Source organism: Mustelus asterias, chromosome 6, assembly GCF_964213995.1.
Source record: "Mustelus asterias chromosome 6, sMusAst1.hap1.1, whole genome shotgun sequence".
In the NCBI taxonomy this organism is placed as follows: Eukaryota; Metazoa; Chordata; class Chondrichthyes; order Carcharhiniformes; family Triakidae; genus Mustelus; species Mustelus asterias.
Window position 1 is genome coordinate 35,204,887 of NC_135806.1, and position 21,848 is coordinate 35,226,734.

The following is a 21,848-nucleotide window of genomic DNA, read 5'->3' on the forward strand; positions in this document are numbered from 1 at the left end:
ATCTAATCAGAGACTGGCTTCTCAGTACATTAGCTGTTGGTAAGCTGACCAGTCCACCAACAGTAGTGAATGCAGGGTGAAAACCGCCGCCAATTGGACAAGTTGGAAGGACTGCTTTTCTCAAATTTACAAAAGGTCAGATCTACTGCAGGACCCCTGGATGTTTCCTACAGAAGCCCAGAGCTCTGTGGAATCCAGTTTGGGAAAAGCCTGGTCTATTAATGTATATCAGGAAAGGAAAGGGTTCCAAAATCGAATCCTGGGAAACTACACTACAACCTTCGAATCATAGAATCTACAGTGCAGAAGGAGGCCATTTGGCCCATCGAGCCTACACTGACAACAATCCCACCTAGGCCCTATCCCCGTAACCCCATATATTTACCTCCTAATCCCCCTGGCACTAAGGGGCAATTTATCATGGCCTATCAACCAACCCGCACATCTTTGGACTGTGGGAGGAAACCGGAGCACCCAGAGGAAACTCACACAGACACTGGGAGAATGTGCAAACTCCACACAGATAGTGACCCGAGGCTGGAATTGAACCCGGGTCCCTGGCGCTGTGAGGTAGCAGTGCTAACCACTGTGCCACCAACCTTCCTCCAGTCCGATTCAGTCTCTTCATTATTTGCCAATTACTGTCATTTAAGGAAGATGGGGACTGAGGAGGAAGAGTCCTCCTCTAATATGGTGAACAATGAAAGTTCTGTTGTAAATACAACAGGATAACTTTAAGAAAATTGAATTTGCAGGTGGACAGCATTGTGAATATTTGTTCAGAAATGCATGATTTGATGGAAACGATCTACTTGTACAAAGATAAAGTAAAAAAGCTCTCAGAGGAACGTCAGAGCCAGGTAATTTTCTACAATTCAAATTACTTTTCTCTTATAAATTGAAACAAATCAATCTGTTGTTTTGTGGAGATAGGATTAGAATCTAGTTCTCTGTGATTTGGAGAGTGTTGAGGGTCATAGTTCTAGCATACTGCAGGATTGGACAACTCAGGAGGTTTATCAAGCAAAACAAACAGTTTAAAGTTTATTTATTAGTTTCACAAGCAGGCTCACGTTAACACTACAATAAAACAGTACAATTAAACTGGACAATAATGAAATACAAAGGAGTGAATTTTCACTCTCTGGACAAAGTAGATAGATCAATTGCCCAGGGCAAAGTAGATAGACCAATTGCCCAGAAGATGCTGTGAACAATTCACTCTGTTTCAATAGCCAAGCCTCATTTAAGTGTAGTGTGTGAGGTGCCCACTCAGTTTATGCATCCAGAGGCAGATCCCGCAGTTCCAATTCTCACCAAGAGATTGATACCTGAAAAATCAATTTGTCTTTACTATTTACAGATGCTGCTGAGTGTTTCTAGCTTTATCTGGTTTTGTTCACTAAAGGCATCAAGGGGCATGGGGAGAGAACGTTGAGATAGAGGATCAGCCATGATCACATTGAATGGCAGAGCAGGCTCAATGGGTCAAATGGCCCACTTCTGCTCCTATTTTTTGTTTCATTTTTTCAAGTTTTGCCTTTGTACCTCTTTTATCAAGCTTTTGGACAAGTCCTCCTAATATCTCCTTCTCAATCTCTGTCCATTTAAAAAAATCTGGTTATGCCTCTGTGAAAGAGCTTGACATAGTAAGAAGTTTAACAACACCAGGTTAAAGTCCAACAGGTTTATTTGGTAGCAAAAGCCACACAAGCTTTCAGAGCTGCAAGCCCCTTCTTCAGGTGAGTGGGAATTCTGTTCACAAACAGAGCATATAAAGACACAAACTCAATTTACATGAATAATGGTTGGAATGCGAATACTTACAACTAATCAAGTCTTTAAGGAACAAAACAATGTGATAGTTTGTAACACTAAGGACAGAGAAATTGATATATAAATGAAGCATCTGAGCTATGAGGAGAGCTCAGGTGTCCTGCGAATCTTTACCCTGGGGAAGGGTGGATTCAGAGGTAATGTTACTCAAATAGTCATGATTTTTAAGGGAAAGGGTACATTGATTTTATCAAGCTTTTGGACAAGTCCTCCTAATATCTCCTTCTCAATCTCTGTCCATTTAAAAAAATCTGATTATGCCTCTGTGAAAGAGCTTGACATAGTAAGAAGTTTAACAACACCAGGTTAAACACCAGGTTAAAGCTCAGATGCTTCATTTATATATCAATTTATCTGTCCTTAGTGTTACAAACTATCACATTGTTTTGTTTCTTAAAGACTTGATTAGTTGTAAGTATTTGCATTCCAACCATTATTCATGTAAATTGAGTTTGTGTCTTTATATGCTCTGTTTGTGAACAGAATTCCCACTCACCTGAAGAAGGGGCTTGCAGCTCCGAAAGCTTGTGTGGCTTTTGCTACCAAATAAACCTGTTGGACTTTAACCTGGTGTTGTTAAACTTCTTACTGTGTTTACCCCAGTCCAACGCCGGCATCTCCACATAAAGAGCTTGACATGACAGTGCTATGACAGGCTACTCATGGGAATGCTGTTGTTTCCATTAAAGAAAAAGCTATAAACTCACTGTATAATGGAAAAGAGCCACAATTGTTTATACCATTAGACACTGGAATAAGAACAGAGAACTCATTAATGTTTGTCATGCAGTATGAGATAATATGTCAACATGGGGAAAATACAGCACTAGAAAAGATTGCTGGCCAGCTCCAAAAACTTAATTACCTCAAATATCCTTCCAACCTTTCTGTACTATTTGCCTCCCTGGCCAGTCTATTTCAGCATTCACTTCCTTCTGTGTAAATCTAAACTGTCTACACAGCTTTCCTGCTCAATGTTTGCAATCTCTAACATATTAGGAATCAATGTACCCTTTCCCTTAAAAATCATGACTATTTGAGTAACATTACCTCTGAATCCACCCTTCCCCAGGGTAAAGATTCGTAGGACACCTGAGCTCTCCTCATAGCTCAGATGCTTCATTTATATATCAATTTCTCTGTCCTTAGTGTTACAAACTATCACTATCAGCCTTGGTTTGGTGGTGATGCTTTCACTGTTGAGTCAGCAGATTGCTTCAACTCCAGTGCCTTGAGCACAATACCAAGGCTGACAATTCGGTGCAGTACAGCAGGAGTGTTGCATCACTGAAGGCACTGTCTTTCGGATGAGCAGTGGGATTTTATAGCCTCCTTCGTCCTGAAACCGTAAAATCCCGCCTGAGGTCAATGGACCTTTCCATGGTTCCCCCCCTCACCTGCTCTGATTCCCGTGGCTGGCGGATGGTAAAGTTCCGGCCGAGATGTTAAGCGATCCCTCGGCTTCCTCCTCATATGAATGTAAACAATCCCAAGGCACTGTTCAAAGGAGCTTTCCTAGGGTACTGCCAATGAATATATAATCCTAAAATAACATCACTTAAAAAGGTTACCTGGTCTTGTCTCATTCATGTTTCTGGGACCTTACTGTGTACGAACTGGCTGTCATGTTTCCTCACATTATAACAGTGACTGCCTTTCAATAAATGCTCCATTGGGTATAAAGTATTTAGGGTGGAATCAAGGTGGGGAAAGGCACTGTACAAGTTATTTTTGTCTCTTGATCTTTTTCAAGATCCATATTGTTTTTCCCATTCTCCCTGGCTTTATTCTCCTCAAAACATGTTCATCAGTTTAAGGGTAGATCAGTCTGTAGTCATTAGAGCTACTAGGGTAACCAGCTCAAAGGACTTGATCGTCTAACTCTGTTCCTCTGGTCCTAATCTTTCTTTAGTCTATGCTAAAATAAAAGCAGAAAATTCTGGAAACACTCAGCAAGCCCTGCAAGAACTGTGGAGAGAGGAACATAGGGTTAACTTTTTCAGCATTTGTAGTATATTGATATTTATCTTCTCCCCTGCTAATCCCACTCTCATACTTTCTTTGGACTATACCCAAGCCTCCAGATAATGTTAATCTGTTTTTCAGATGTGAAAAATAAATTGCAGTAAGTCTCCGGAAATTCAATGGCAATCAAGTTCTGTATTTTTAGTGCTTATATAATGAAATGTATGCACTAATTCTTTATACAATAATGTTGGCATGTTATTTGTGATATTCTTGGCCTTGTATATATTGGGTCTTGGAGATATGACTGATGGATGTTAATAGTTTGTGTTCAAGTCAGAAAGCTGCCCTCAAGAATGAATAGTGAAATCTCTTCAAAACTGTTCAAACATATTGTGTAATTTTGTCAAAACTAACATGAATATTTGGAAAAATTGTCTCGCACTGTTTTAGGAAATCAGCTCACGAGAAAACTTGATCAGCAAAACTTTCCAGATCTTTCAGAGATATTTTTACCTCATTGCTTTCAACAGCTACCTCCATGAACAGGTCAGAAATATTACTTTGTATACGTATCTCAATATGGATCGAGACATTATAGTGTGGATCATATTGGTAAGAAGTTGAATGCTCAAATTAATTCACAAACAATAAAGATACAGAGGCCTCTGAGATTCCACCTGAAATGGAATAGGATTAGGATGGAAAAATAAAAGATAAAAGCATAGGCTTAGGATGGATTACATACATGGTGCATCAAAAATTTTGATGGATGAGACTTGCTGGGAGCAAGAAAGAAAGAGTTTACATGTATAGCAGCCTCTGGGAGTGAAATGACCACAGGATGTCCCAAAGCATTTTACAACCAATCAATTACTTTTGAAATGTAGCCATTGTTGCAAAATATGGCAGCTAACTTAAATATGCACCCAGATGTCACAAACCAACAATAAGATAATGAAGTGGAGATGCTGGCTGGACATTGCTGTGAGCGATTGGACCTCCTGCTTCCCTCTCTGCCTGCCGTCCTTAATTACAGCACAGTGGTTAGCACTGCTGCCTCACAGTGCCAGGAACCTGGGTTTGATTCCTAGCTTGGGTGACTGTGCAGACTCTGCACCTTCTCCCTGTGTCTGCATGAGTTTCCTCCGGATGCTCCGGTTTCCTCCCGCAGTCCGAAAGACGTGCTGGTTAGGTGTATTGGCCATGCTAAATTCTCCCTCAGTGTACCCAAACAGGCACCAGAGTGTGGCAGTTAGTGGATTTTCACACTAACTTCATTGCAGTGTTAATGTAAGCCTACTTGTGACACTGATAAATAAACTGAATTGGATGGGGATTCTGCAGGCGACTTCTTTCTGGGAAGATTGCAACCAATGTCTTGCCATGGCCATTTCTGGGTTCCTGATGCAGAATTGAAGCCAGCTTCAAGATTAGAAGTCAACTTGAAAAATTCAATCTAGGTTCTTGGTTTAATTTCTCATCAAAATACAGCACCTCCATCTGTATAAAACTCCATCAGTACATTGGAGCATCAATTTAGATGGTGTGTTCAAATCTCTGGTTCGGGGCTTGAACCTACAACCTTCAGACTTGGAGGTAAGAACAAAGAACAATACAGCACAGGAACAGGCCCTTCGGCCCTCCAAGCCTGCGCCGCTCATGTGCCCACTAGACCATTCTTTTGTATCCCTCTATTCCCAGTCTGTTCATGTGGTTATCTAGATTAGTCTTAAACGATCCAAGCGTGTCCGCCTCAATCACCTTGCTTGGCAGTGCATTCCAGGCCCCCACCACCCTCTGTGTAAAATACGTCCCCCTGACATCTGTGTTGAACCTTGCCCCCCTCACCTTGAGCCCGTGACCCCTTGTGTTCGTCACCTCCGACCTGGGAAAAAGCTTCCCACTGTTCACCCTATCTATTCCCTTCATAATTTTATACACCTCTATTAGGTTGCCCCTCATCCTCCGTCTTTCCAGGGAGAACAACCCCAGTTTACCCAATCTCTCCTCATAGCTAAGACTCTCCATACCAGGCAACATCTTGGTAAACCTTCTCTGTACTCTCTCCAAAGCCTCCACGTCCTTCTGGTAGTGTGGCGACCAGAACTGGACGCAGTATTGCAAATGTGGCCTAACCATCGTGCTGTACAGCTGCAACATCATATGCCAACTTTTACATTCTATGCCCCGTCCAATAAAGGCAAGCATGCCATATGCCTTCTTCACCGCCCTCTCCACCTGTGCTGCCACCTTTAAGGATCTGTGGACTTGTACACCCAGGTCCCTCTCTGTGTCTATACTCCTGAGTGCTACCACTAAGCCAAGGCTGACATCTTGGAACATAAGGTGATTCGGAAGACATTAATCATTCCGTGTCTTTAGTGTATGAAAATGTTTTTATGTGAACTGCTTTTATCTATTTCCAGTATCGATTGGCTTTCTCAGTCATGTTCAGTACTTGGATGCGTAGGAAACCTTTCTTCTACAAGTTACTAAGTGCTATGCCCAGATTGGAGATGAAGGCTCCTGCTAATCTCATCAGTGACCGACTTTGTGTTCTAGTAAGTCAGTCTCATTCATTGAGAACTCAAACAGCTGTTTTCAAGTTAGACTAATTCAGTGACAGGGAAACATCTGTGTACATACTATGTATGAGCGTGGGGTATTAAGGAGATACGTAACACTATTTGTGTATGTACATACATGTTGAGTTTGTGCACTGTACCTATGTACTGAAAATGAAATGTTGCCACAGTCTCAGAGGCTGGCTGTGATTTAACTTGAGGATCACCACACCTCAGGGCAAGGTTGAGAAGACATGGCCTTCATGAATAATCTCAGCTGGTACGAGAATTGAACCTGTGCTGTTGGCGTCACTCCGCAGCATGAACCAGCTGTCCTGCCACCTGAGCTAACTGATCCCCTCACATATGTAGCATGTGCAGATGCAGTGTATAAATGCTGATTTTGTGCATGAGTTGTGTGGCATGTATGTGTTCTGTGTGTATTCTGTATATATATATATATATATATATATATATAGAGGTGTTGACTTTCATCTACATGTGACCTCTCAGCCACATCATTCAAAAACAGGTCAGATTTCACAATTATACTGAGACCACCTAGCTCTATGTCACCATCACCTCTCTCAATCTTTTGCTTGTATCTGATTTGTCACAGTGCTGGTCTGACATTCAATATATTGTATGACCAGGAATTTCCTCCACTTAAACATAAGAACATAAGAACATAAGAAATAGGAGGAGGAGTAGGCCATCTAGCCCCTCGAGCCTGCCCCGCCATTCAATAAGATCATGGCTGATCTGACGTGGATCAGTACCACTTACCCGCCTGATCCCCATAACCCTTAATTCCCTTACCGATCAGGAATCCATCCATCCGCGCTTTAAACATATTCAGCGAGGTAGCCTCCACCACCTCAGTGGGCAGAGAATTCCAGAGATTCACCACCCTCTGGGAGAAGAAGTTCCTCCTCAACTCTGTCTTAAACCGACCCCCCTTTATTTTGAGGCTGTGTCCTCTAGTTTTAACTTCCTTACTAAGTGGAAAGAATCTCTCCGCCTCCACCCTATCCAGCCCCCGCATTATCTTATAAGTCTCTATAAGATCCCCCCTCATCCTTCTAAACTCCAACGAGTACAAACCCAATCTCCTCAGCCTCTCCTCATAATCCAAACCCCTCATCTCCGGTATCAACCTGGTGAACCTTCTCTGCACTCCCTCCAATGCCAATATATCCTTCCTCATATAAGGGGATCAATACTGCACACAGTATTCCAGCTGCGGCCTCACCAATGCCCTGTACAGGTGCACCAAGCCATCCCTGCTTTTATATTCTATCCCCTTCGCAATATAGGCCAACATCCCATTTGCCTTCTTGATCACCTGTTGTACCTGCAGACTGGGCTTTTGCGTCTCACGCACAAGGACCCCCAGGTCCCTTTGCACGATAGCATGTTTTAATTTGTTTCCATTGAGATAGTAATCCCATTTGTTATTATTTCCTCCAAAGTGTATAACCTCGCATTTATCAACGTTATACTCCATTTGCCATATCCTCGCCCACTCACTCAGCCTGTCCAAATCTCTCTGCAGATCTTCTCCGTCCTCCACACGATTCACTTTTCCACTTATCTTTGTGTCGTCTGCAAACTTCGTTACCCTACACTCCGTCCCCTCCTCCAGATCATCTATATAAATGGTAAACAGTTGCGGCCCGAGTACCGATCCCTGCGGCACGCCACTAGTTACCTTCCTCCAACCGGAAAAACACCCATTTATTCCGACTCTTTGCTTCCTGTCGGATAGCCAGTCCCCAATCCACTTTAACACACTACCCCCAACTCCGTGTGCCCTAATCTTCTTCAGCAGCCTTTTATGGGGCACCTTATCAAACGCCTTTTGGAAATCCAAAAACACCGCATCCACCGGTTCTCCTCCATCAACCACCCTAGTCACATCTTCATAAAAATCCAACATGTTCGTCAAGCACGACTTTCCCCTCATGAATCCATGCTGCGTCTGATTGATCGAACCATTTCTATCCAGATGCCCTGCTATCTCCTCTTTAATAATGGATTCCAGCATTTTCCCTACTACAGACGTTAAGCTGACCGGCCTATAGTTACCCGCCTTTTGTCTCCTTCCTTTTTTAAACAGCGGCGTAACATTAGCCGTTTTCCAATCAACCGGCACTACCCCAGAATGCAACGAGTTTTGATAAATAATCACTAACGCATCCACTATTACCTCTGACATTTCTTTCAATACCCTGGGATGCATTCCATCCGGACCCGGGGACTTGTCCACCTTCAGTCCCATTAGTCTACCCAGCACTGCCTCTCTGGTAACATTAATTGTATTAAGTATTTCTCCTGCTGCCAACCCTCTATCGTTAATATTTGGCAAACTATTTGTGTCCTCCACCGTGAAGACCGACACAAAAAACTTATTTAAAGACTCAGCCATATCCTCATTTCCCACTATTAACTCCCCCCTCTCGTCCTCCAAGGGTCCAACATTCACTCTAGCCACTCTATTCCGTTTTATATATTTATAAAAACTTTTACTATCATTTTTTATCTTAATTGCTAGCCTAGCTTCATAGTCTATCCTTCCTTTCTTTATCGCTTTCTTAGTCTCTCTTTGTTGTTTCTTAAATTTTTCCCAATCACTTGTTTCTCCACTATTTTTGGCCACTCTGTACGCAGCTGTTTTTATTTTAATACTCTCCTTTATTTCCTTCGTTATCCACGGCTGGTTCTCCCTTTTCTTACAATCCTTGTTTTTTGCTGGAATATATTTTTGCTGAGAACTGAAAAGGATCTCCTTAAAAATCCTCCACTGTTCCTCAGCTATCCTACCTGCCAGCCTGCTCTCCCAGTCTACCTTAGCCAATTCATCCCATCATATTTCCCTCTGTTCAAACAGAGGACACTGGTTTGGGACCAAACTTTCTCCTCTTCCATCTGAATCAGAAATTCGACCATATTGTGGTCACTAGACCCAAGAGGGTCCTTCACAATAAGATCCTTAATTCTACCTACCTCGTTACACAATACCAGATCCAAAATAGCTCGTTCCCTCGTCGGTTCCGTAAACATTGGGAAGACCAAAACCATTTGTCTTTCTCTCCTGCCACAATCTCTGTTCCTTAGCCAACCAGCAACAGCAACTTTCACTTATACCTGTCAAGTGCTTTTAATGTAATGAAACATCCCAAGAACATTATGAAACCAAATATGACACCAACCACATAGACATATTAGGTAGATGATCAAAAGATTGGCCAAAGAGGTTGGTTTTAAGGAGAAAAGCCAAGGGAATTCCAGAGTTTGGGGCCTAGGCGACTGACGGCATGGCAACCAATGATGGAGCAATTATAATTGGGAATGTACCAGAGGCCAGATTTAGAGGAGTGCAGATATATCAGAGGGTTGTAGAACTGGAGGAGATTACAGAGAAAGGCCAAAAGGATCTGAAAACAGAGATGAGAATTTTAAAGTCATGACGTTGCTTGAATGCAAACTAATGTAAGTCACTAAGCACAGGGGTGATGGAGGAATAGGATTTGCTATGAGTTAAAACACAGCAGCTGGGTTTTGGATGACTTCAAGTTTACAAAGAGTAGAATACAGAAGATTAGCAAAGAATGTTCTGGAGTAGTTAAGTATAGTGTAACAAAGTGATGCGCGTTATCAAACACGAGGCTAGATGCTCGGGAAATAAAGGCTTTTATTTACTGTAATGAAGTAGCCAATAATTATATACACGATCCCAGACTGAGGGGCCCCAGCCAGAGCAGGGACTTTTATACCTCTCCCAGGAGGCGGAGCCCGACTGGGATGTACCACAACACTACAGTACAAAGGTATAACAACCCTAACCCCAACAGCAACAAGTAGCACAACCCAACAGTAACATTTGTACATCCTTGTAGTACTGGCCAGACCCTGGTTCAGCACTATCCAGTGGGAACCAACGATGGTTCACCACATTCACCCCTCCTTTGAGAACAAAGGCCGGCGGGGTACAAAAAAACAGAATAAAGTGTCATCAGTCTATAAGTTCAGACGGTCAGGGGGATCGCACCGTCGTTGTGACCTCCTCAATACCGGCGGTGACACCGGAGTAGGCACTTACGGTGGCGTTCTCCCCAAGGCAGCGTCCAGCTGTTCTTCCACGGACTCACAGGCCGGTTGACCCTGAGGTGACGGTAGTCCATGGGGTCCTGACACGCCCTGCAGTGGCGAGCATCCTCTGGACTCAGGCAAGCTGTACATGGGAGTAAAAGGGTTAAGCAATGGTCCCGATGCTGCCCGCGCCGTGTCCGGGGGAGAAACAAGAGTTAAGGGGTTTGTTACAGGGGGTATGGGAGCGACAGGAGTTGCTATGTCCCCTGCTGGCGCCAGGCCTCGGATCGTAACCGTGTCCTCCCGCCCGTCAGGGTATGCCACATAGGCATTCTGAGGGTTGGCGTGGAGGAGATGGACCTGTTCGACCAACGGGTCGGACTTGCAGGCCCTTACATGTCGCCGCAGGAGGACGGGTCCTGAGTACGTCAACCAAGACGGTAATGAGGTCCCCGAGGAAGACTTCCGAGGGAATGAAAACATCCTCTCATGGGGAGTAGCATTGGTTGCTGTACACAGGAGGGAGCGAATAGAATGGAGCGCATCAGGGAGCACCTCTTGCCAACGGGAGACTGGAAGACTTTTTGACTTCAACGCCAGTAAGACAGCCTTCCAGACTGTAGCATTCTCACGTTCCACCTGTCCGTTACCCCTAGGGTTGTAGCTCGTGGTCCTACTAGAGGCAATCCCGTATGAGAGCAGGAATTGCCTCAAGTCATCGCTCATGAACGACGAGCCCCTGTCGCTATGGATGTAGCTGGGGTACCCGAACAAGGTAAAGAGATCACGGAATGCCTTGATAATCATGGCAGTGGATGTATCAGAGCAGGGAACAACAAAAGGGAACCTAGAGTACTCGTCAATGATATTGAGGAAGTACACATTCCGATCTGTTGAGGGAAGGGGGCCCTTAAAATCGACACTCAGTCTCTCGAAGGGACGAGTGGCATTGACTAAATGTGCCCGGTCAGGTCGGTAAAAGTGCGGTTTGCATTCCGCGCAAACCCGACAGCTTCTTGTTACGGACCTGACGTCCTCCACCGAGTAGGGCAGGTTGAGGGCTTTTATAAAGTGGTAGAGCCGAGTGACCCCAGGATGACATAGGTCATTATGGAGAGCCTGCAAACGGTCCTCCTGTATGCTGGCGCATGTTCCACGCGATAGGGCATCCGAGGGCTCATTGAGTTTCCCTGGACGGTACATGATGTCGTAGTTATAGGTGGAGAGTTCAATTCTCCACTGCAAGATCTTGTCATTCTTGATCTTGCCCCTCAGCGTGTTATTAAACATGAACGCCACGGACCGCTGGTCCGTGATCAGGGTGAGCCGTTTTCCCGCCAAGTAATGGCGCCAGTGCCTGACGGCCTCCACAATGGCCTGGGCCTCCTTTTCCACCGCTGAATGCCGGATTTCGGGGCCTTGGAGGGTGCGGGAAAAAAATGCGACGGGCCTGCCCGCCTGGTTAAGTGTGGCGGCCAGGGCGAAATCAGATGCATCGCTCTCCACCTGAAAGGGGATGGACTCGTCAACAGCATGCATCGTGGCTTTCGCGATGTCGGCTTTTAATTTATCGAAGGCCAACCGGGCCTCTGGCGTTAGGGGAAAAGTCGTGGACTTAATGAGCGGACGGGCTTTGTCCGCGTAATTGGGAACCCACTGCGCATAATAAGAGAAGAAGCCTAAGCATCTTCTCAGAGCTTTTGCACTAGCAGGCAAGGGAAGTTCAGAAAGGGGGCGCATACGGTCTGGATCAGGGCCAATGACCCCGTTTTCCACCACGTATCCTAGGATGGCTAAACGGCGCGTACGAAACACACACTTCTTCCTGTTGTAGGTCAGGTTCAGGCGAGATGCAGTGCGTAGGAAATTCAGGAGATTCGTGTCGTGGTCCTGCTGGTCATGGCCGCAGATGGTGACATTATCCAGGTACGGGAAGGTAGCCCGCACCCGTTCTGGTCCACCATTCGGTCCATAGCACGCTGGAAGACCGAGACCCCATTGGTGACGCCAAAGGGAACCCTGAGAAAGTGATACAAGCGACCATCCGCCTCAAAAGCCGTGTATTGTCGGTCCTCTGGGCGAATGGGGAGTTGGTGGTAGGCAGACTTGAGGTCTATGGTGGAGAACACCCGGTACTGCGCAATCTGATTGACCATATCAGGGGCGGCACGGTAGCACAGTGGTTAGCACTGCTGCTTCAGAGCTCCAGGGTCCCGGGTTCGATTCCCGGCTCGGCTCACTGTCTGTGTGGAGTTTGCACATTCTCCTCGTGTCTGCGTGGGTTTCCTCCGGGTGCTCCGGTTTCCTCCCACAGTCCAAAGATGTGCGGGTTAGGTTGATTGGCCAGGTTAAAAATTGCCCCTTAGAGTCCTGAGATGCGTAGGTTAGAGGGATTAGTGGGTAAATATGTGGGGGGTAGGGCCTGGGTGGGATTGTGGTCGGTGCAGACTCGATGGGCCGAATGGCCTCCTTCCGCACTGTAGGGTTTCTATGATTCTATGATCTATGATTTCTATGATATGCGCGGGAGAGGATACGCATCCAGCTGCGTATATCGATTAATGGTCTGACTATAGTCAATGACCATCCGGTGTTTGTTCCCGCTCTTGACCACCACGACCTGCGCCCTCCACGGACTAGCGCTGGGTTGTATGATCCTTTCTTTGAGGAGCCGCTGAACCTCAGATCTAATGAAGATCCAATCCTCAGCGCTGTAACGCCTACTTTTAGTCGCGATGGGCTTGCAGCCTGGCACAAGATTCTGGAACAGGGAGGGTGTGGTAATCTTCAGCGTCGAGGGGCTACAGGCGTGGCGCGTTGGGCAATTTGGAGGCTGCTGCTGTTCTCCCACTGCCAGTGAAGGGAGTGGCCCACCATTCTGTAGGGTTACACTCCTCAAGTGGACCATGAAGTTTAGTCCGAGAAGTATTGGCGCGCAAAGGTACGGCAACACTAGGAGCTTGAAACGCTCGTAAACTGTGCCTTGCACCGTCAAAGTTACCACGCAACTCCCTAGCACAGTGACAGACCGGGACCTCGATGCCATAGAGATTGTCTGTTTGGCAGGTTGAATCCGGAGTCCACACCGCTTCACAGTGTCTGGGTGGATAAAGCTCTCAGTGCTCCCGCTGTCAAACAGACAATAAATCACGTGGTCATTTACCTGGATATTCATCATAGACTTGTCAAGTCTATGAGGCTTGGCCTGGTCCAGGATGATCGACGCCACCGTTGGTTCCTGAGTGTCACTGCAGGCAGCTGAAATCGATGAGGAGGACCCCTGCTGGTCGTTCGCGGTCGGTGCCAACCAACATGGCCGCTCCCATAAGTCGCACGTGGGTGATGGCGCCAAACTCAGCGACCCCTGGTGGTCACACACCTCCGACTCCGTCGACCGTAATGGCGTCGTCCTGGCCTCGCACGTGGACAAACCCCTCGATGATTTCGATGACGAAGAGCCGAGCTCTGAAGAATCGCAGGCCGCACTGCCGTTCCTAGATTTAGATCGGCACACTTTCGAATACTGCCCCTTCTTACCGCAGGCGGAGCACAACACAGCCTTAGCAGGACACCGTTGCCGAGTATGCTTCGCTCCCCCACAGAAGTAACACCGCGGGCCGCCCGGAGCTGCTGACATCGTCTGGCCCGAGTGTGAGCACGCCATTACGCAGCATTTCGAACCCGAGGGACGAGGAGGGATTGGCGATTGTTCCTACCACGTTGTCTCCACGTGGTCTTCCGGATACAATACTAAGCTTTTGGAGGCCGTCTCCAGCATCTCTGCTAGCTCGATTGCCTGGGTAAGGTCAAGGTTACCTTTCTCCAATAGTTTAAGTTGAATGTACGACGATCCGACTCCCGCCACAAACGCATCTCGGGCGAGGTCGTTCATGCTCTGCTCAGCCGACACAGCTTTGCAGTTACAGCCCCTGGCTAGCTGTAGGAGCCCGTTCGCATATTCCTCCATCGTTTCGCCAGACTGCCGTCGTCGAGTGGCTAAGAGGTAACGAGCATGTATTTCATTGGGCGGTTTGATATAACGCTTCTTCAGAAGCTCGAGGGCCTTTGTATAATCGGTGGCCGCACGGATCGCGAGGTAGACAGTGTCGCTTACTCTCGCATGGAGGACCCGGAGTCTGTCATCATCTGTGGTGACCGCTGCGGAGGCCTCCCAGGTAGTCTTCGAAGCACTTCAGCCAGTGGTCGAAGGTGTTAGAGGCGCCCACCGCACATGGATCTTATGTAAGGCGTTCCGGCTTCAGGATCTGCTCCATACTCTCTTTTTTTTTCCGACGAGAGTTTAACAACAGTAAATAAAATTGATGCGTGTTATCAAACACGAGGCTAGATGCTCGGGAAATAAAGGCTTTTATTTACTGTAATGAAGCAGCCAATAATTATATACACGATCCCAGACTGAGGGGCCCCAGCCAGAGCAGGGACTTTTATACGTCTCCCAGGAGGCGGAGCCCGACTGGGATGTACCACAACACTACAATACAAAGGTGTAACAACCCCACCCTAACCCCAACAGCAACAAGTAGCACAACCCAACAGTAACGTATGTACATCCTTGTAGTACTGGCCAGACCCTGGCTCAGTACTATCCAGTGGGAACCAACGATGGTTCACCACACAAAGGCATGAATGAAGGCTTCAGCAGCTGATAAGCTGAGACAGTGGCAAAGTCGAGAATGTAATGGAGGTGTCAGGAGGTAGTTTTAGTGCCGGCATGAACACATGGTTGGAAGATCATCTCAGGTAAAATCTTACACCAAGACTGCGAACACACTGATGAACATAAGAACATAAAAAATAGGACCATGAATAGACCATTTGGCCCTTCAGATCTGCTCTGCCATTCGATAAGATAATGGCTGATCTGATTGTGACCTTAATTCCACTTTCCTGTCTGCTACTGACTCTCTTGTAGATCAACTTCAGACTGCTGCTAGGGAGAGGAATGCATTCAGTAGCTAGGAGACTGTTCACAATATTTGTGTTATATTTGACCTGAAAGTGCAACCTTATGTTGTCTCCATCAGCAACACTGCCTGCTTCCTGCTTAGTTGTTTGGTAGCACTAACCTTGAATACTGGTGAAGAGAGAGACATGTTGCTGAAGTTTTTCATCTTGCATTCATCAGGACAAGTGCAAGAATGCCAAATTTCAAACAATCACAAAAATGTATACTATATGAGAAAAGGCCTGGCAAATTATCTCTGATTGGCTGAGGCATTGCTAACCCATACCCTTGAAATCCTTATCATGCTGCTGTCATCTCCATACTCAACTCATTCAATGCCCTCTTGGTTAAGCCTTTCATTTTCCATTGTCCATGAACTTCAATTTATCCAAACTTTGCTGCTTATATCTTAACTTGCACCAAGTCTCATTCACCCATCCTCACCTACATTGGCTCCTGGTTGAGCAATGCCTCAAACATAAAATTTTTGCGGTCCCACATCTGCTTAATATCTGTAATCTCCTTCAACTTTCTAAGAACTCTTTTGTTTCTCCAATTCTGGTCTCTTGCACATCCCAATTCCCTTTGTCTCTCCATTGTCAGCTGCGCCCTCAATTGTTTAGGCCCTTACCTTTGGAATTCTCTATTTAAACTTTTACACATCTTTCTCTTCCCACTTTAGATGATCTTGAAGACCTATCTTTATGCCAAGCTTTTGATTTTCTGTCTTTACCTCCTTTGATAGTTGGGTGCCAAATTTTGTCTGATAGTGCTCATATGAAATACATGGGATATTTTGCTGTGACAAAGGAGCTAAATCAATGCTAAAGGAGCTAACTCAATTCAAGTTATTGTTGTTGTTTGACATTGGAAATGCACTGCATAGTAGAGATCATGAGCAATACATTGAAGAATTGGATCAGTGTTGCATGATGCACTCCAAACTTACCACTAATGCCTAAATGTAGATCTTTCCACATTGTCACCCACCATTTTCCAATATGGTAACAGAAAACACTCAAAAGATAATTATCTTATAAAATTCCTAACAATACCTGAAAAACAGTTGTGCTTTGGTCACTCTGAATGATTCAAACGTATGAATGCATTTGGATGCATTTTGGAGGATCACATTTAGCTGTGAATTTAAGGCAGAACCCTTAGGAACATTAACCTGGGCGTGCAGGTCCACAGTTCTCTAAAGGTGGTAACACAGGTTGCCAAGGTGCTTAAGAAAGCATGTAGCATGCTTGCCTTCATCGGCCGGGGCATTGAATACAAGAGTTGGCAACTCATGTTGCAGCCATATAAAACCTTGGAGTATTGTGTGCAGTTCTGGTCACCACACTACAAGAAGGGTGTGAAAGCATCGGAGAGAGTGCAAAGAAGGTTCACCAGGATGTTGTCTGGTCTCGAGGGCATTGGCTATGAGGAGAGGTTGAATAAACTAGAATCTTTTTCACTTGGAAAGACAGAGGCTGAGGGGAGACCTGATAGAGGTCTACAAAATTATGAGAGGCATAGACAGGGTGGATAGTCAGAGGCTTTTTCCAAGGGTGGAAGTGTCAATTACAAGGGGAAAAGGTTTAAGATGAGAGGGGGAATGTTTAAGGGAGATGTGCGGGGGAAGGTTTTCATGCAGAGAGTGGTGGGTGCCTGCAACGCACTGCCAGAGGAGGTGGTGGAAGCAGACACACTAGCAACATTTAAGAGGCATCTGGATGAGTAGATGAATAGGAAGGGAATAGAGGGATATGAACCAAGTAAGGGCAGAAGGTTTTTTTTTAGTTTAGTTAGGGCATCATGATTGGCATGGGCTTGGAGGACCGAAGGGACTGTTCCTGTGCTGGAACTTTGTTCTCTTTGTTCATGAATAGAACATAAGAACTAGGAGCAGGAATAGGCCATTTGGCCCCTGGAGCCTGGTCCACCATTCAACAAGATCATGGCTGATCTTTTTGTGGACTCAGCTCCACTTACTCACCCGCTCACCATTACCCTTAATCAACTTTCTGCTTCTCCCCTGCAGCTTGCTGACGAGTCCCTGGATCTTGATGAAATGAGCAGTCTAAAACAGATGAAAGTGGCAAACTACAGGAAAGTTTCCAAAATGCCTGTGTGTGGAATGGCACAACCCAATCCAGAGGTCAGCAGTGCCATTCTTTTCACCATGATTCAGATTCAGTAGAACAGCCTCATTAGACTAATTGAAAGCTCTGTTCTACAGCTCCTTTATAAATTCCTCCACAATCCTGTATATATTGTATGCTCAGGCAAAATCTCTATATACTATCAGCTGCTCCCTTGAATGGCGCTTGTTGCAATATATAAAATTGTGGTAGGTTGATTTACTGGTGGTAGATTTGCATTCGGGTTGAAACTCCTTCAAATACTAGTCTTTAACCCCTGAATAAATTTGTGGACTCTATTGTGGTAGAGAGCTTATCTGGCTACAGCTGGACAGATTTAATATGTAATGGCCAAAGGCTCCTCTAAGTACCTGTCAGCAGTGTTGCTTATCTATTGACTGAAATGTCCTCTAAATACTGGTTAGCAGCTCTGCTATATAATTGTGGATGTCTCCTCTATATCTTGATGAACACCAGTGTGTTGTTTAATTCTGTATTCTAGCAGTTAATACCCCATATATATTAATGAACAGTTTCTCTACACACCAGTATGGACTGCCCTCGATATATGGGTGGATAGTTAATTTACATATTAGTGGGTAATGCCCTTTAACAGCTCCTCTACCAGTGGGTAGGTCTTCTAAATATTGGTCATTTTAGATACTCATGGGCTACTCCTTATAGACTGATTGCCAAATCCTCTATACATTGGAGGACATTTGTTTCTGGGAGCTTAAGGACTTAATTGTGGGTTGAATGCTAAATAACAAGAAAACTGGGGCACACGGTAGCACAGTGGTTAGCACTGCTGTTTCACAGCACCAGGAACCTGGATTCGATTCCTGGCTAGGGTCACTGTCTGTGTGGAGTTTGCACGTTCTCCCTGTGTCTGTGTGGGATTCCTCCGGGTACTCTGGTTTCCTCCCACATTCTGAAAAGACGTGCTGGTTAGGTGCATTGACCTGAAAAGGTGCTGGACTGTGGTGACTAGGGGAATTTCACAGTAACTTCATTGCAGTGTTAATGTAAGCCTTACTTGTGACTAATAAATAAACTTTAAACTTTGAAATACTGAGGCACTTATGCTAAGATAAGTCGGAGAACAGAGTAACCTGAGACTTGAAAATAAAATAATTTTGATTACAGGGATTGGCACATATTCTGTCTTACCTGTCAGATGATCGCAGGAAGTTTACCAGAGTTTTGTGTCTGAACCTGCGAGAGGAGGCAGTACTGGAAGGAGATGGCAAAACCTACTCACTCAGGGAGGCCAACAACCTCCAACAGGAGATCATCATTCCAGCTGCAACAGTAGGACAACTAGAGGTGCATACAAATTGTTTTTACTTACTAAGTAAATGGTGTTTTTTCATATTAATACCTCCAAAAGCAGGTTGGCTACATTGAGACGCTGCTGCTTATAAACAGCTTTCAGATAAAAGTTAGATTTGCTTACATTGGATATCCTTAATTTCATTCCACACATTCATTAACAAGACTGGTTACCTTTTCTATAACTGAGTCCCGTGAATACCAGTAATAGACCCTATGATTCTATTCTGCACCATTTCCAATCACTAAAACTTAATGCAGCCGACAAGATGCTACCTGCCCAGATCAGCACACTTCACAACCACCCCATGATGCCTAGGATAATAAAGCTCTACTCTGCTGACTAATGAGGCTCCATGCTAGCAGCAGAATCATAGGCCATAAAATAAAATAATTTTATGTAGGACCTGAAAATAGGTGGAGGAATCACATGTGACTAACCCCACACCACCCATTGCGTCCAATGCAGCCAAGCACAAACTTTTACAGCCTGCTCTTTTAAATGATTGTAGTGTGCAATCCATACTAAATGTGCTGTTGAGTAGTCACATGATTGAGCAGGCGCCATAAAATCGTGAGAGGCCAGCATGAATTCAAGTTAGTCTGTACTATTTAAAGCCAACCTGCAACATTTAAAGGGGAGATGCATGTTGCCTCGGGCAGTGTTGGGAGGCATTTTAAAAATGAGTTTGACCTGGGAAAGACACAGAATAGTGCAGCATGACAGACAGCAAGCCAGACAGCAAGCTCCAAGGTTATCTGAGTTGCACTGAATTCTTTGGTTTTGGAGGTGCAGAGGAGTATGGAGTAGGTGGACCTCAACAGACATAAGGCAATGGGACCAGATATCTCTGGTGGTCAATACTGGGAGTTCAGCCTGGACCTGAATCTAGTGCCGCAAGAAATTCAATGACATCACACAAGCGATGAAGGTCAGTAAATGCATCCTCAAATGCCACATACTGCCAACTGCACCACTATCATCACACACTGATCAATGAACCACAATTCCATCACTAACCTACCAAAGATTTCCATTAATCATCACTCACAACTTACCGTTTATATCTTCACGCTCATACATTCAGCATTGCTGCAAGCCTCACTCATATTTACACAGATGCCAGTTATTCAACCATGATGGCCACATCACACATCAGGGAGATGGTGGTGTAGTGGTAATGTCACTGGTGATACAGGTTCAAATTCCACCATGGCAGCTGGCAAGTTCAATGAATAAAATCTAGTCCCAATAATGATGACTTGGAAACTATCATTGATTATTATAAAAGCCCATCTAGTTCAGGAAAGAAGTCTGCTATCTTTACCTGGTCTGGCCGACATGTGAGTCCAGATGCATAGCAACGTAGTTGACTCGTGAGCGTCCTCTGAAATGGCCTAGTAAGCCATTCAGTACAAATGCAATTCAGCCCATTGAGCCTGTGCCACTATTCAATATGATTTGGACTGATCATCTTTTTGAATACCGTTTAGACCCACTATCACCATAACCCTTTATGTTATTGTTAAGCAGAAATATATCCATCTCTGCTTTATAAATATTCAATAACTGAGCTTCCACAGCCCTCTGAGGTAGAGAATTCTGTGGAAAGAAATTTCTCTTCGTCTTGGTCCTAAGTGGCAACCCCATTATTTTGTAATTGTGTCACCTGGTTCTAAACTCCCCAACCAAGGGAAACATCTTACCAGCATCTACCCTGCCTATTCCTATAAGTATTTTGTAGGTTTCTAAAGGTGAAATTTTGTAAAGGTGCCCATTACACTTGCAGACCTTAGAGTTCAGGTTATGTCACAATGATCGAAATACTTAATCAGGCCAGCGAGTTACCCTCATCTACTGTCCGCTTTCTGAAAGACACTGAGGTCAATTATGGGGTAAAATATGGTGAGGGTTAAGGGGGGGTGTGGGAGTGGAAGTGAGGGTTGAGGTGGATTGGTGTGAGGGTGGGGGGGTGGATTGGGGGTGAGGGTGGGGATGCAGGACGGGAGGTGGATTGGGCTAAGGGTGGGGGTGCAGGGTGAGGGGTGGATTGGGCTAAGGGTGGAGGTGCAGGGTGAGGGGTGGATTGGGCTAAGGGTGGGGATGCAGGGTGAGGGGTGGATTGGGCTAAGGGTGGGGGGTACAGGGTGAGGGGTGGATTGGGGTTGAGGGTGGGGGTGCAGGGTGAAAGGTGGATTGGGTGTGAGGGTGGGGGGGTGCCAGGTGAGGGGTGGATTGGGCTAAGGGTGGGGGGTGCAGGGTGAGGGATGGATTGGGGGTGAGGGGTGGATTGAGCGTGAGGGGTGGATGGGGGTGAGGGGTGGATTGGGGGTGCAGGGTGAGGGGCGGATTGGGGGTGAGGGTGGGGGGGTGCAGGGTGAGGGTGGGGGGTGCAGGGTGAGGGGTGGATTGGGCTAAGGTTGGGGGGTGCAGGGTGAGGGATGGATTGGGGTGAGGGGTGGATTGAGGGTGAGGGGTGGATTGGGGGTGAGGGGTGGATTGGGGGTGAGGGTGGGGGGTGCAGAGTGAGGGGTGGATTGGGGGTGAGGGTGGGGGGTGCAGAGTGAGGGGTGGATTGGGGGTGGGGGATGCAGGGTAAGGGGTGGATTGGGGGTGAGGGTGGGGGGTGCAGGGTGAGGGATGGATTGGGGGTGGGGGGTGCAGGGTGAGGGGTGGATTGGGGGTGAGGGTGGGGGGTGGGTGGGGGGTGGATTGGGGGTGGGGGGTGGATTGGGGGTGGGGGTGCAGGGGTTTGAGAAAGCTGAAGAGAAACCACTTCAAGGATGTGCGGGTTAGGTTGATTGGCCATGCTGGGTTGCCCCTTAGTGTTGGGGGACTAGCTAGGGTGAATGCATGGGGATGGGGCCTGGATGGGATTGTGGTCAGTGCAGACTCGATCGGCCAAATGGCCTCCCTTTGTACTGTAGGGATTCAAGAGGCAACTAGATAGATACATGAAT

At 46.0% G+C, this 21,848-nt stretch overlaps 1 protein-coding gene across 1 annotated transcript in view; it reads left to right on the forward strand.

Moving 5' to 3' along the window:
* LOC144494647 (paladin-like) overlaps positions 1-21,848 on the forward strand; it is a 240,313-nt gene that overhangs the window by 97,343 nt on the left and 121,122 nt on the right. The window contains exons 9-13 of the mRNA XM_078213851.1: positions 756-860; positions 4,255-4,350; positions 6,231-6,365; positions 17,456-17,572; positions 18,702-18,866. Of these exons, the coding sequence (XP_078069977.1) occupies positions 756-860; positions 4,255-4,350; positions 6,231-6,365; positions 17,456-17,572; positions 18,702-18,866 (618 nt within the window). The remainder of the gene's footprint in view (positions 1-755; positions 861-4,254; positions 4,351-6,230; positions 6,366-17,455; positions 17,573-18,701; positions 18,867-21,848) is intronic.